The sequence below is a fragment of the Hypanus sabinus genome, chromosome 2 (genome assembly GCF_030144855.1).
Source record: "Hypanus sabinus isolate sHypSab1 chromosome 2, sHypSab1.hap1, whole genome shotgun sequence".
Classification (NCBI taxonomy): domain Eukaryota; kingdom Metazoa; phylum Chordata; class Chondrichthyes; order Myliobatiformes; family Dasyatidae; genus Hypanus; species Hypanus sabinus.
The window spans coordinates 185,786,389-185,801,088 of record NC_082707.1 but is presented as its reverse complement, the minus strand read 5'-3'; the positions used below and the strand labels follow the sequence as shown (position 1 = coordinate 185,801,088).

The following is a 14,700-nucleotide window of genomic DNA, read 5'->3' as shown; positions in this document are numbered from 1 at the left end:
TAGAAAGGGCCACGAGACAGGGTTGTGCATGGTCACCGCTACTCTTCACGTTATACCTGGAACCATTAGCTCAATACATCAGACAAAATGAAGATATCAGGGAAATTACTATTAAAGGGACAGAGCATAAATTGGCTTGTTATGCAGATGACATTTTCATCTATCTAGTGCAACCAACATACTCTTTACCTAAATTGATGCAATCCTTTGAACAATATGGTCAATTATCAGGATACAAGATCAATATAGATAAAAACCAATTACTTTCATATTACTATAGCCCGCCAAGAGAAATTGAAAGTCGATAACCCTGGGCACGGCACACAGAATCTTTCAAATATTTGGGCATCATTATGCCAAAAGATTTAGCAAAATTATCAGAATGTAATTATCAGCCTTTATATAAAAAGATTAAAGAAGATGTGGCAAGATGGAGCTTGATTCCTTTTTTCAGTCTCAGTTCAAGGATTGAGTCTATTAAAATGAATATACTGACCAGACTGTTATATCTCTTTCAGACCCTACCAATAGAGATTCATCAAAATCAATTCCATGAATGGAACAAGATGCTATCAAGGTATATTTGGCAGGGTAAAAGGCCTAGAGTTCGTCTCAAAACTGCAATTAGCAAAGGAAAAGGGGGGATGGGGCCTACCTTCTCTTAGAGATTATTACAAACCCCAATTCCAGAAAAGTTGGGATATTTTCCAAAATGCAAAAAAAACAAAAATCTGTAATATGTTAATTCATGTGAACCCTTATTTAACTGACAAAAGTACAAAGAAAAGATTTTCAATAGTTTTACTGACCAACTTAATTGTATTTTGTAAATATACACAAATTTAGAATTTGATGGCTGCAACACACTCAACAAAAGTTGGGAGAGAGTTAAAATAAGATTGAAAAGTGCACAGAATATTCAAGTAACACCGGTTTGGAAGACTCCACATTAAGCAGGCTAATTGGTAGCAGGTGAGGTATCATGACTGGGTATAAAAGTAGCGTCCATCAAAGGCTCAGTCTTTGCAAGCAAGCATGGGTCGTGGCTCACCCCTTTATGCCAAAATTTGTGAGAGAATTGTTAGTTCAAAAGGAACATTTCCCAACGCAAGGTTGCAAAGAATTTAGGTCTTTCAACATCTACAGTACATAATATTGTGAAGAGATTCAGAGAATTCAGAGACATCTCAGTGTGTAAAGGGCAAGGTCGGAAACCACTGTTGAATGCGCGTGATCTTCGAGCCCTCAGGTGGCACTGCCTAAGAAACCGTCATGCTACTGTGACAATTATAGCCACCTGGGCTTGGGAGTACTTTGGAAAACCATTGTCACTTAACACTTTCCGTCGCTGCATCCAGAAATGCAACTTGAAACTGTATTACGCAAGGAGGAAGCCATACATCAACTCTATGCAGAAATGCCGGCGGGTTCTCTGGGCCTGAGCTCATCTCAGATGGACCAAAAGACTGTGGAACCATGTGCAGTGGTCAGACGAGTCCACATTTCAGCTAGTTTTCAGAAAAAACGGGTGTCGAGTTCTCCGTGCCAAAGATAAAAACGACCATCCTGATTGTTATCAGTGAAAGGTGCAAAAGCCAGCATCTGTGATGGTATGGGGGTGCATCAGTGCCCACAGCATGGGTGAGTTGCATGTATGTGAAGGTACCATTGACTCTGAGGCGTATTTTAGAATTTGAGAGAGACATATGTTGCCATCAAGGTGATATCTCTTCCCGGAACGTCCATGCTGGACAATGCCAGACCACATTCTGCACGGGCTACAACAGCGTGGCTTTGTAGACACAGAGTGCGTGTGCTTGACTGGCCTACTGCCAGTCCAGATCCATCTCCTATTGAAAATGTATGGCACATCATGAAGAGGAGAATCAGACAATGGAGACCACGGACTGTTGAGCAGCTGAAGTCTTATATCAAGCAAGAATGGACAAAATTTCCAATTGCAAATCTACTGCAATTAGTATCCTCAGTTCCAAAACGATTAAAAAGTGTTATTAAAAAGAAAGGTGATGTAACACAATGGTAAACATGTCTCTGTCCCAACTTTTGTTGAGTGTGTTGCAGCCATCAAATTCTAAATTTGTGTATATTTACAAAATTAAGTTGGTCAGTAAAACTATTGAAAATCTTTTCTTTGTACTTTTGTCAGTTAAATAAAGGTTCACGTGAATTAACATATCACAGATTCTTGTTTTTATTGCATTTTGGAAAATATCCCATCTTTTCTGGAAATGGGGTTTGTATTTTGCAGCACAGTTGAGAGCTGTGATATGTTGGTGCAACCCATCATATGATGCTCAATGGAAAAACATTGAGGAGCGGGTACTTCCCATCCCCATACAAGCAATTTTGGCTGATAACAACCTGCAAAGGTACATAAATACTATTGATAACCCATGGGTGAAATTGACTCTTAAAATATGGAAAACTACTATAAAAGAATATAATCTAGAGAGAGATATTGCAATTCTTAAATAGTGTGCATATGACTCGGATTTTACACCAAATAAGTTGGATGCTAGATTTAAGGGCTGGACTGCTAAAGGAATAACAGTTCTTTGCAACATAATGAAAGAATGAACACTGTTCACTTTTGAAATGCTTAAAGAGCAACACTTATTAGGAAAAACAAGATTTTTTAAATCGGTATTTACAGATGTGACAATATGTTAATAAGACACTTAAAAATGTAACCAAGGCAAGTACATGCTTGATAGAGCTCTTTAGAAAAGCATATAATTCAGATAATGGTAGTAGAATCATTTCAAGCATGTATAAGGGGTTGTCAAATCTTAAAACACATTCAACTTCATACATTAAAACAAAATGGGAGAAGGAAGGAGGGATAATTATATCTGAGGAAGAATGGACAACAATATGGAGATATCAATGGAAGTGTACCAGTTTATAGAAATGGAGGGAGTTTGGATGGAAAAACTTGATAAAATATTTTATTACACCCTCTCAGAAATCCCATTATGATAGTAACCCCTGTGTTTGCTGGAGAAATTGTGGAAATCAAAATGAAAATCATTATCATATTTTCTGGGACTGCCCTATTATCAAAAACTATTGGAGGGGGATACACATTGCCCTACAAGACAACTTTAAATATGAAATACCCTTAGAGAGTAAGACCATATATTTTGGATATATACCTCAAGAATGGTTGAAAAGAGATAAATATTCAATGAATAAACTGTTGGGTGGCTGTTAAAAACTCTTACTAGGAAATGGTTATCACAGGAGAGCCCAACTTTAAATACATGGATGGAAATTACAATGGACATTTACAAAATGGGGAAGATAACAGCATCTGTCAATCATAAGCTGGAACAATTTGATTCATACTGGGAAAAATGGTTTAACTACATAATGCCTCATAGGCCTGATTTTATTCTCACAAATCAATGAATCTGTTGTAAAAAAAGATCACTCCCTACTTGTACATAGTTCTTTCCTTTTGCTTGTTTTTTCTTTCCACTCTTTTCTTTAAGTGTATACCTCAGATAAATACTTTGTGGAGATTTGTGATATTTATGATTATATGATATATATGTACAATGTCTGAACTACATCTCATGGAAATGTTTGTTTGATGATGAGCTTCACTAAAAAATAAATTACAAAAAAAAAACAAAACTGAAAACTCCATTGCTTTTGGTGCCAATGTATTGGTGCACAATAGTTCCCATCTACACAGGCTTACATATACTGTAACAAGGATTAGGAAGGCCAATTTAAAAAAAAATGTGACTAGAGTACAAGAATAGAGGCATCTTTGCCTTGGTAGCACCACATCAGAATAATATATTACTCCGACAAGTCTTGTCTCCCTCCTGAAGGATGTGCTTCTGATATAGAGTATGCAAAATAGGACACACAGAAAATTAACATGAGTAGGCCATCCAGCCCCTCAAGCTTGCTCTGGTCCTGACCTTTAATCTTCCTTGTCTCAATCGTTCCTGTGTGCCAGATCCCCATGGCCCTCAATTCCCCAATCTTGTGTACATTTATCTTCCTCTGCTTTAAATTCTTCTGATTACCTGGTTTCCACAACCTTCTAGCGAAAAATATTCCAAAGATTCACCAACCTCTGTGATAATGAATTTCTGTATTCTTGTTTTAAATGACCAGCCCCTCTCGCTTGAGATTGCTTGAGATTCTCCAACCAATGGAAAAGATCTTGCTATGCTCACTTAGGATCTTGTATTTCAAAGTTCAAAGTTAAAAGTAAATTTCTTATCGAAGTACCTATATGTCATCATGTACTAACCTGAGATTCATTAAGATTAATCCCCTTTCTAGACTCCAATTAATACAGATCAAACTTGTTAACCTGTTTAATCTCTTTTGATAAGGTATTTTATCCTAGTGAATCTCTTCTGGATCGACTCCAGTGCTACTATATCTTTCCTAAGCTAAAGGGGATAAAACTTGTGCAGTACTCTAGATATGGCCTTTTCCATGCCCTACAAGATTTTTTCTAGGTTGGTGAGTATGTCACATCAGGAGAAATAAAGCAGATTTAGTCTGTTCTCTGGAGTGATCTCATTAAAATACAAAAAGCTCTTTCAAGGCTTGACAGAGTAAGTAAAGCAAAGTACTTAGTTCTGTATATCCAAGCTAAGGATTATAGTTTCAGGGCAAGGATGAGAAGTCTATTCACCGCAGCACTGTTCCTTTGGAATTCTCTCAAATCTCTAAGTATTTTCACAACAGATCAATAGAAATTAAGGAATCTAAGGATTTGCATTAAGTGCAGAATAGCAGCATGGGGGTAAAAATTAAAACATAATCTTATTTTAAGGCACACACAGCTCGAAGAAGCAAATAACCTATTCCCATTTATAAACAGACATACAAATAATTGGAAAGTCCTCACAGTTGAAGTTGAGTGAGGTCATTTTCAGCATCTTGGATTCTGGATTATTGCTGATCAATGCCATTTTTCAGGAGGTTGCTACTGTTGGATTGGGATGTAGAATTTTTGTTGTTGTTCTAACTTTCCTATGCTTGTTTGTAATTACAATACAGTTGCTTCTTTTTTTAAAAGAAGCTTCTGAGCTATCTGTATAGGTGTCATGTCATTTGAATCTACTATTTTGTAGGATAATTGCTGTTATATCTAGTCAGATTTGAGGCTACCATGACTACTTTTTAGTCTGGTCTTTTCTTTGTTCTCTCAACACTTTTTTTGGATCACAAAAGCATCAGGATACAACACTACTCATCACTGCATAATGGATATTGCAAAAAAAAACTAAATCAACTTTTCCTTCACTCTAGAAGATGCAGCAAATTGGTAACAAAGACTAGTCAGGATTGTCGGCTTCCACAAGGTACAACCCCATAGACAGTGCAGAAATAGGAATTTCACTCTTAGTAGCTTCATTCCAGGATTGCACACATCTAAACAGCGGATTATCTGTCCACCACTGTTTCAACCCAATTCAGTGATTTTTGAAGTGTAACTATTCTTCACACTCTACTACTCTGTACAAAGTTGCAAAGGAGTTTCTGAGGACATCTTCAAGTATAACATCAATAATAGAAAGTTACAAAATTGATACCACAAAAAATACTTAAGAAAAAATATTTTAATTAAAATCATAACCAAAGTGTGCATAGTGCAACAGTATAAACATAGTCCAGACTAATTTACAAAATTTTTCACTTTCTTGCATACAAACACATAGTGAGCTATTTTGTAGGTATTTTCCAACTTTAGGCAAGACGTTCCACATAGCTAGATTTTTTTTTATGACAGCAATTTGATCTGGATGTTCAGTAATACTGGTTAAAACCACCTATTTCTGAATCCATATTACACAATGCAACTCATCACAAAGGGTAAAATAAAACAGAACATTCATGCCTTTTGATACAGATAAAATTTGAACTTACCTGGAGAGCCAGGCCTGGAAACACTGTTACTGGGCAAATCTTCTGTTTCAATCGACTGCAGATCTGTGTAGGATGGAGCCAAACTCAGATTGCTGGGCTCCTCAGATTGAGTAGTCCAGCTTTCTTCTGAAGTAGGAGGTTCCCTTGAATCTAAAATCAATATTAAATAATTTTAAAGTTGTCAAAAAGGTGCATTTCTTCCACAACTAAAACTGCAGTACTTTACCTTAATAGTGAGAACAGAAGGCATGTGGTGCATCTTTAGACATCGATTTAAGTGGCACACTGATGTGATGGAATGCAAAAACTGCAGCTATGATCTACGCAAAGTCATCGGCAGCGAAACTACAATACAGGGACAAAATCCAGACAACTCTCCACCAACAACACACGCAGCTTATGGCAAGGTCTGCACACCATCGCAGACTTAAAAGCTGAGCGCAATGGTGCTGCCAGCATTGCTGCCTTTCTCCCAGATGAGAAAAATATATTTTACGTTCGGTTCAATGTCACCAACACTGAACCCCTGAGGAGAGCCGCCCCTGCATCTTAGTCATCTCTGAGGCTGAAGTACTCAAGCGTTTCCAATGAGTGGACAGTCAACTTAATAAGCAAATACTTTGAGAGGTTGGTCAAGGATTATATCTTCAGTATGCTACCACCCACATTGCACCCCCTACAATTCGCCTACCAACACAACTGATCAACAGATGACACAATAGCCACAGCTCTATACACTGTATACATATAGAGAACAAGGATGCTTATGTGAGAATGCTGTTCTTGGACTACAGTTCAGTATTTAACACCATTAATTCCCTCCAGGCTTGACAAGAAGCTCAGAGACCTCAGACGTCACCCTGCCTTGTGTAACTGGATCCTGGACTTCCTGTCAGATCACTGGCAGATAGCAAGAGCGGATTCCCTCAGCCCTGCCCCTATTACCCTCAACACAGGTGTCCTAAGCCCTTCCTTTACTCTCTGTATATCCACGACTATGTCACCACCCACAGATCCAATCTGCTAATTAAATTTGCTGACAACACTACATTGATTGGCCTAATTTCAGATAATAACGAGGCAGCCTACAGAGAAGAAGTCATCACTTACACAGTGGCGTCAAGAAAACAACCTCTCCCTCAATGTCACAAAAACAAAGAAGCTGGCTGTGGACCACAGGAGGAATTGAGACAGGCTAACTCCTATTGACAACAATGAACCTGAGGCTGAACAGCTTTGTGATCCTTGGCATACGCTTCACTGAGTATTTCACGTGATCTGTCCATACCGGCTGGATGGTGAAAAAAAGCACAAAAACACTTCATTAACACCAGATGTTGAAGAAGTTTGGTATGGGTCCCCAAATGTTAAGGACTGTCTGTAGAGATACAATTAAGAGCATCCTGACTGGCTGCATCACTGCCTAGTATGCAAATTGTACTTCTCTCAATCACAGGACTCGGCAGAGAATGGTGCGGACAGCCCAGTCACCCTAATCACAAGCTGCTACCATCCGGTAAACAGTATTGCAGCATAAAAGCCAGCACCAACAGTCCGGGACAGCTTCTTCCACCAGGTCATCAGATTGATTAATTCACCCTGATACAATTGTATTTCTATGCTATATTGACTGTCCTGTTGTACATATCATTTATTACAAATTACTATAAATTACACATTGCACATTTAGAAGGAGACACAACGGAGATTTTTACTCGTATGTGAAGGATGTAAGAAATAGTCAATCCAATTCAATGTATCTGAGAGACACTGACAAGGAAAGTCATTCACTATATCCCTTCAATGCAGCTCCTATCATCCAATTATTCTTAAATCAGGGATTTTTACCAAATACCAGAAGTGCAAATAGTCTACTTTAATTGTGCATCACTGAATAAAACATTTATTTTTGCAGTGGTTTGAATTGATATCCTTCAGATCAAAAAGCTCTATTATTCTAGATCTATCATTTCTATTCCTTTAACCATCTAATAAACCAACATGACATCTCAAATGCTTTCTTTTCAAATGAAGTTCAACGATTTCTCATCTTTCCTCCCAAATCAGAAACCAGCATTAGGCTCTTCATTGTTTCTATGCACAGTGCAGGGTAAGAGCATACTGCACAAAACTAGGCAGAGTATGATGGAGACTGAAAAACAAGGTGAGAGAAAAGAAGTAATTGAAAAGAACCAATTGCAAGGCTTTTGAATATCAAAGTCTTACTTTTAGTTAATGCAGTGCCCGAAAGTTTTACTTTAAAACAAATTCCAAGTTGGTGCTTGACCTGTTGGATTGAATTACGCTATGATACTTTCCTTCCCACAATCAGGTAATCTATCATCAGGATGAAGATCGATTGAAGATATGGAGAATCATAATAATTTATTTAATGCTTTTTAAAGACAGCTTAAGAAAGAAATTCAGCAATACAAAGAGAAAGCATTGTTGCTTCTCAAAATCATGATAACTTGTGGTACAAAACTACAAGGAATGGTTTTAAAGTATATACTACTTTGTAGGTTAACACAACATGCATTTTAGGTTGTGCATGTCTTTCTGCTTTTGTGACTTGGGTTCAATTCTGCCATCGTATCAACAAACAATCTGAACATTCTCCCCCTATGTGCTAGGAGCAGGAAAAGTCCGCTAGGCCCCTCAACCCCACCTTTCAGTAAGATCAAGGCTCATCTACTTTTGGCCTCCTTTCACATTCCCACCTTCCCCTAGTAATACTTCACTTCTATACTCATTAAAGATCTATCCTTTATCTGTCTTAAAATGAAACTGAAATGCAAGCTTCAATATATTGTTATGATTCCAGCCCCCTCCTTTGTGAGAATCACAAGAGCACCCATCGAGGGGGGGGTGGTCAGTAGACCCAGTAGGGGAGAGAGAGAGAGAGAAATGTGCCGAATTGCACATTCCACCCGGGATGCAGAATAAGACGACAGCAACTATTATCTCATGGAGACCACGTGAAAAGCCCTTGGGCAAGGTGGGCTGGTTGAGAGAGAGATTGCATCATCCCAACCTGATTGCCACCTGCGACCCCGTGAGGAAGTATAAAGGAGAGTATCAGGGGGACAGCCCCTTCAGACGCACCAAGAAGACTCGAGAGAGTGATCCCGCAGTAGCGGGAAGCCATTCTGAAGGAAGCCACGTGCGTTAGATTCTGGGATTGGAATTTGTGGCTGGAATCACAGAAAACCGCTTTTAACTAACATCGGGGAGAGGGAACCAATGCTCCCCTGATTTCACGGAAGCTTCATCAAGACTCGACAAGTTCTTTCTCTTCTCCCCAATCTCTCTCTCTTGGTCGCCCCATGTGAAACCCAGCGATTCTCAAAAGGCTGAGGCCTGCAGACTTCTGAGTGACTTTTATATTTCCAATGGACAATCTATTAACCCCTAGACAACAGTAGAGCTTACTTCTTAATGATGATTATTACTATACCCGCGCTTTAGATTGAGTATTGACGACGTGCATTATCTGAATGTTTGTATTAACCTTACTTTTATGTCCCTTTATAAGTAAAAACGTTTGAAAATAGTGACATCAGACTTCAACGGACTTCTCTATCTTTGCTGGTAAGTTATCCAGTTACAGGATACGTAACAATATACATGTTTAAGTCCTTGATGGAATATGGACAAATAAGGGAATTAATCTTAAGATGAAGATGGGCAATGGAGCTGCTACTATAAGAGAAGAACTATAGGGTGATTATACAATTTACTTTGAAGGTTTAAAAAAGGTAGTTATGAGTTAGTTTATCATCAGAAACCCCAGGTCATGTGCACAATGGTAAATAATCCTCTACTGGTCACCTAATGAATGTGACATTCAGCTCTTGACTCCATAGTGGGTTACTGCCCTGGCAAAGGGTACATTTGTTATCACAAATAGCTATAAATCAGGAATTGGAAGAGAGGGAGCAAATCATGAAAATTACAAATTAGGGAAATTGAAATGAGCAAATTGCTGGAACTATTGATTCTATTGTATTTCTTGGTTCTATTGTGAATGTCTGTAAGAAAATTAACCTCAAGGTAGTTTAAGGTGACATATATACTTTGATAATAAATTTATCAATTATTATATTTATTATTGACAAATAAATTTATGCTGTAATCAGAAATGTGGATTAAGACAGATGGCACAGCACATACAAAATGCTGGAGGAACTCAGCAGACTAGGCAGCATTGATAGAAAAGAGTGAACAGTCAACAAAGTGTCTTGGCCCAAAACATCAACTGTCTACTCTTTCCTCTAGATGCTCCCTGCCCTGCTGGGCCCTTCTAGTGTTTTGTGTGTGAAGCTTGGATTTCCAGCATGTGCAGATTTTCTTTCGTTTTGAGACAGACTGTGCAATTTTTTTTCTCTCAGAAAGCAAGTCTTCTTTTGCTTAAAAGGGTTTCTCTTGCTTAAAAGGGCAGCAGCAAGAACGTTTTTTTTAAATAAGAGAAGAAACCTTTCTTTAAAATCCTTTTTTTAAAAAAAAGACAAAAAGTAGACAAATCCTTTACAAAAAAGGGAGTAGGCAGGAAGGCAGAGTTTAGATTCAATCAGCTCAGCTGTTATCTTACTGACCTGCAAAGCCGGCTGGAGTGTCCTGTTCTTAATTCATATGCAAAACCAGAGAAAAATGTTTAATTCCTGCACCAGGCAACTAGCCCTGGTAGGGAAGGCATTTCTACTTGGTGCAAGTTCTGGTATGGCTTTAGGTTCTGAACATGACATTTATGATCTTTTAACAGCTGCTTCATCGGTCTGCCAAAATATTCTCTCTCCCATTGAAAGAAATGTTTAGTAGTGGATGCTGTAGCTCCAAATAAAAACCCAGGAAACTCAAGAGTAGGCTAGCTAGAAAAAGATATTTGAGAGTTTATTGTTTGTCTACTATTAAAGTCATTGCCCGGAGTTCACTACAATGCTCAAGAAATCTTTCAGCAGGGCTGGACAATAATTCCTCAAAACACATTGGATGACCTTCTCCACTAAAACAACTAGCTATTATTTTGTATGTTATTTGATAACTCCCACAGAAATAGCCCAGTTGTTGCCAGAGATCTGTGAAGAATGCAAGTTATGCAATTATAGTAGTTCCAGTAAACTAGTAATGAAGCACTGGGTCACTGACTTTAATGTTTATGTTACCTCCAAAACAAAACCTACATAGGGTTTTCCAAAGGATTAGAAAATAATGAAATTGCTAAAGAATGATCAAGAGAGGATTACCCACTGCCACTTTATGCTATTCATGTGAATTCAGCCAAAGAACATTCTTTTCACGTGCTTTTAATTTAACCTGCTGAGTCATGAAATTCTCCAATTCTAACCAATCAGCATTGTAGTTCAGTATTCAATTGAAATTAACATTCTCATCTTCACAGTGACAAAATTTTTATCTTAATATACTATATTTCTCCGAATTCTTATTTCTTGTTATACTTCAAAAGAAGAAATAAGGTAAATGATCTTAGGTTTGTAACGAATATCAACATTTTTAATTTAATTATAACTGCTACACTAGTAAATCAAGAGGCACAAAGCTGTCATTGAACAATTCTAAAGCACAGGAACATTGATAATGGCTAACCAGAGAGTGTGCCATGGTCAGAAATGTGGACTGTTTAGTGTCAGCAACTGGAAGGCCATTTTCACATTGTAAAAAGGTGAGATTGCTACCGTTCAATATCCACTAGAATCCATAAAATTAGTTTTCCATTTTCAAAATTTTTTAAAAGACTATAGTGGAATTACAATTTTGTGACAATTCATGCATTATATGAAAGTGAGTATTTTATGAACAATAATTGTAATCATATATATATACTGAGATAAACAAATTCAGTAAAATTTAAATTAGGTTTGTGGGTTATGTTTTTGTATAGTCAACTAATAAACTAATTTCCAAATTTTATTGATCTCCATTGGGGACTTCTTTTAAAAGAACACTCAAAATTCTGGCATATCCTTTGCATCACTCTAATATATTCAGTTTGCTGCTTAAAAAAAATGTTCTAACTACAAACATTGACATTAGCTTGGAAAAAAAGCCTAAGTCCTTACTACTATATTGCTAACAAAATAGAAACATTTAACTCTTAAACATATTAATTCACAAAATAAGTTTTGCACCAACCATTAATTTACATCCACTCATTTTAACTGTGCAATGTATCTTTTGCAGAGTACTCCTACCATCTCCTTTTGACCAAAAAGTTATTAACAGCTCTATTTAAACTATTGCTATAATCTACTTTATCACTGTTTTCACTGGATTAGAATGGCAGAGTGTACAGCTAATACAACTCCAGCAACCAGAAATCAATCAAAACCTCCAGTGTTGTCGTGTGGAGTCTGAACATAGAGCATTCCAGCACGGGAACAAGCCCTTTGGTTCACAATGTTTGTGCCAACCATGATGCAAATTTCAAATGCACATATTCCTCAATTCACAGGCTGTTTGCATATTTGTATAAATGTCTCTTAAAGCATTGTGACTGTATTTACTGCCCCCATTCCCCGTGGCTCCACATTCCAAGTACCTACCACTGTGTAAAATATCTTACCATAAATCTCCTTTAAAGTTTCCCCTTCTCACCTTAAAGCTGTGCCCGCCAATATTTGGCATCTCTAATTTGGTGGGGGGGGGGGGGGAGAAGGGGGGAGAAAAGACTATTTGCACCTCTCAATTTTATACACTATCAGGTCACCCCTCAGCCTCTGGTGCTTGACAGAAAATAATCCGTTTGCCCCACTTCTTCTAGCTAATACTGTTAATAATCTGGTGAATTTTTTGTGTGCCCTCTCCAAAGCCTCCTCAACCATCTGGTAATGTGGAGACCGGAAATGCATACGATACTCCAAATATTGCCTAAACAAAGTTTTATACAGCTGCTAAAACTACTTCCCGAGTTGTATACCACTACACACCAAGCAAGCATGCCACACACCTTATTTATCACCCAATACATACTCCCAAATGTCCCACCATTTACTGTATACTCTGTTATATTTGCACCACTTCAATACGTCTGGATTAAACTCCATCTGCCACTATCAACTTATAAAAAATTTGACAAACTTCCTCCCTATTCATAAAAACCAGCAGAATTATGATGTCTGCAAATCAGAACACCAATTGTCTGACTTCAGTCAAAATAACATCCTTGAATTTAATATCATTGGTAATGTTGTGAAATGCGTTGTTTTGCAGCAGCAGCACAAATGAAAAAAAGTACATTACATTATGATAAATATAAAATTAAATAATACTGCAAAAAGAAAAAAAAGTGAGGTAATGTGAATGAGAAAATCTGCAGATGCTGGAAATTCAAGCAACACACACAAACTACTGGTGGAACGCAGTTGTGCCCCTTTCTTGATCTTTCTGCCTATCTCTGGAGACAGCTTATCTACTGATGTCTACTATAAGCTTACAGACGCTCACAGCTACCTGGACTATTCCTCCCCACCGTCTCTTGCAAAAATGCCATCCCCTTCTCACAATGCCTCCGTCTCTGCGGCATCTGCTCTCAGGATGAGGCTTTTCATTCCAGGATGAAGGAGATGTCTTCCTTTTTTAAAGAAAGGGCTTTCCTTCCTCCACCATCAACTTTGCTCTCAAGTGCATCTCTCCCATTTTACACACATCTGCTCTCACCCCATCCACCCGCCACCCCACTTGGGATAGGGTTCCTCTTGTCCTCACCTACCACCCCACTAGCCTCCGGGTCCAACATACAATTCTCCATAACTTACGCCACCTCCAACGGAATCACACCACTAAGCACATCTTTCCCTCCCCCCACTTTTTCTGCTTTCCGCAGGGATCACTCCCTACGTGACTCCCTTGTCCATTCGTTCCCCACCCCCCCATCCCTTCCCACTGATTTCCCTCCCAGCACTTATCCTTGTAAGCGGAACAAGAGCTACACCTGCCCTTACACTTCCTCCCTCACCATTCAGGGCCCCAGACAGTCCTTCCAGGTGAGGCGACACTTCACCTGTGAGTCTGCTGGTGTGATATACTGCATCTGGTGCTCCTGGTGCTGCCTTCTGTATATTGACGAGACCCGACACAGACTGGGAGACCGTTTTGCTGAACACCTATGCTCTGTCTGCCAGAGAAAGCGGGATCTCCCAGTGGTCACACATTTTAATTCCATGTCCCATTCCCATTCTGATATGTCTATCCATGGCCTCCTCCACTGTCAAGATGAAGCCACACTCAGGTTGGAGGAACAACACCTTATATTCTGTCTGGGTAGCCTCCAACCTGATGGCATGAACATTTTTTTCTCTAACTTCCATTAATGTCCCTCCTCCCCTTCTTACCCCATCCCTTATTTATAGAACTAGAATAGTACAGCACAGTACAGGCCCTTTGGCCCACAATGTTGTGCCAACCTTTAAACCCTGCCTCCCATATAACCCTCCAACCTTAAGTTCCTCTATATACCTATCTAGTAGTCTCTTAAATTTCACTAGTGTATCTGCCTTCACCACTGACCCAGGCAGTGCATTCCACGCACCAAACACTGAGTAAAAAAACCTTCCCCTAATATAGCCCCTTAGACTTCAAGAGCCTGGTGGTTGAGGGGGTAATAACTATTCCCAAACATGGTGGTGTGATTCTCAGACTCCTGTACTTTCTTCTAAATGGGCAGCAGGGAGAAGAAAGCACAGCCTGGATATTGTGGATCCTTGATGATGGATGCTGCTTTCCTGCGACATCAGCCCATATGGATGTGCTCAATGATGG

The 14,700-nt window shown here is 38.7% G+C and overlaps 1 protein-coding gene across 2 annotated transcripts in view; it reads right to left on the bottom strand.

Annotated features, from left to right (window-relative positions):
* Window positions 1–14,700, bottom strand: part of ston2 (stonin 2) — a 147,805-nt gene that overhangs the window by 90,429 nt on the left and 42,676 nt on the right. For both annotated transcript variants that reach the window (XM_059961418.1, XM_059961426.1), the window contains exon 4: window positions 5,926–6,075. In XM_059961418.1, the coding sequence (XP_059817401.1) occupies window positions 5,926–6,075 (150 nt within the window). The remainder of the gene's footprint in view (window positions 1–5,925; window positions 6,076–14,700) is intronic.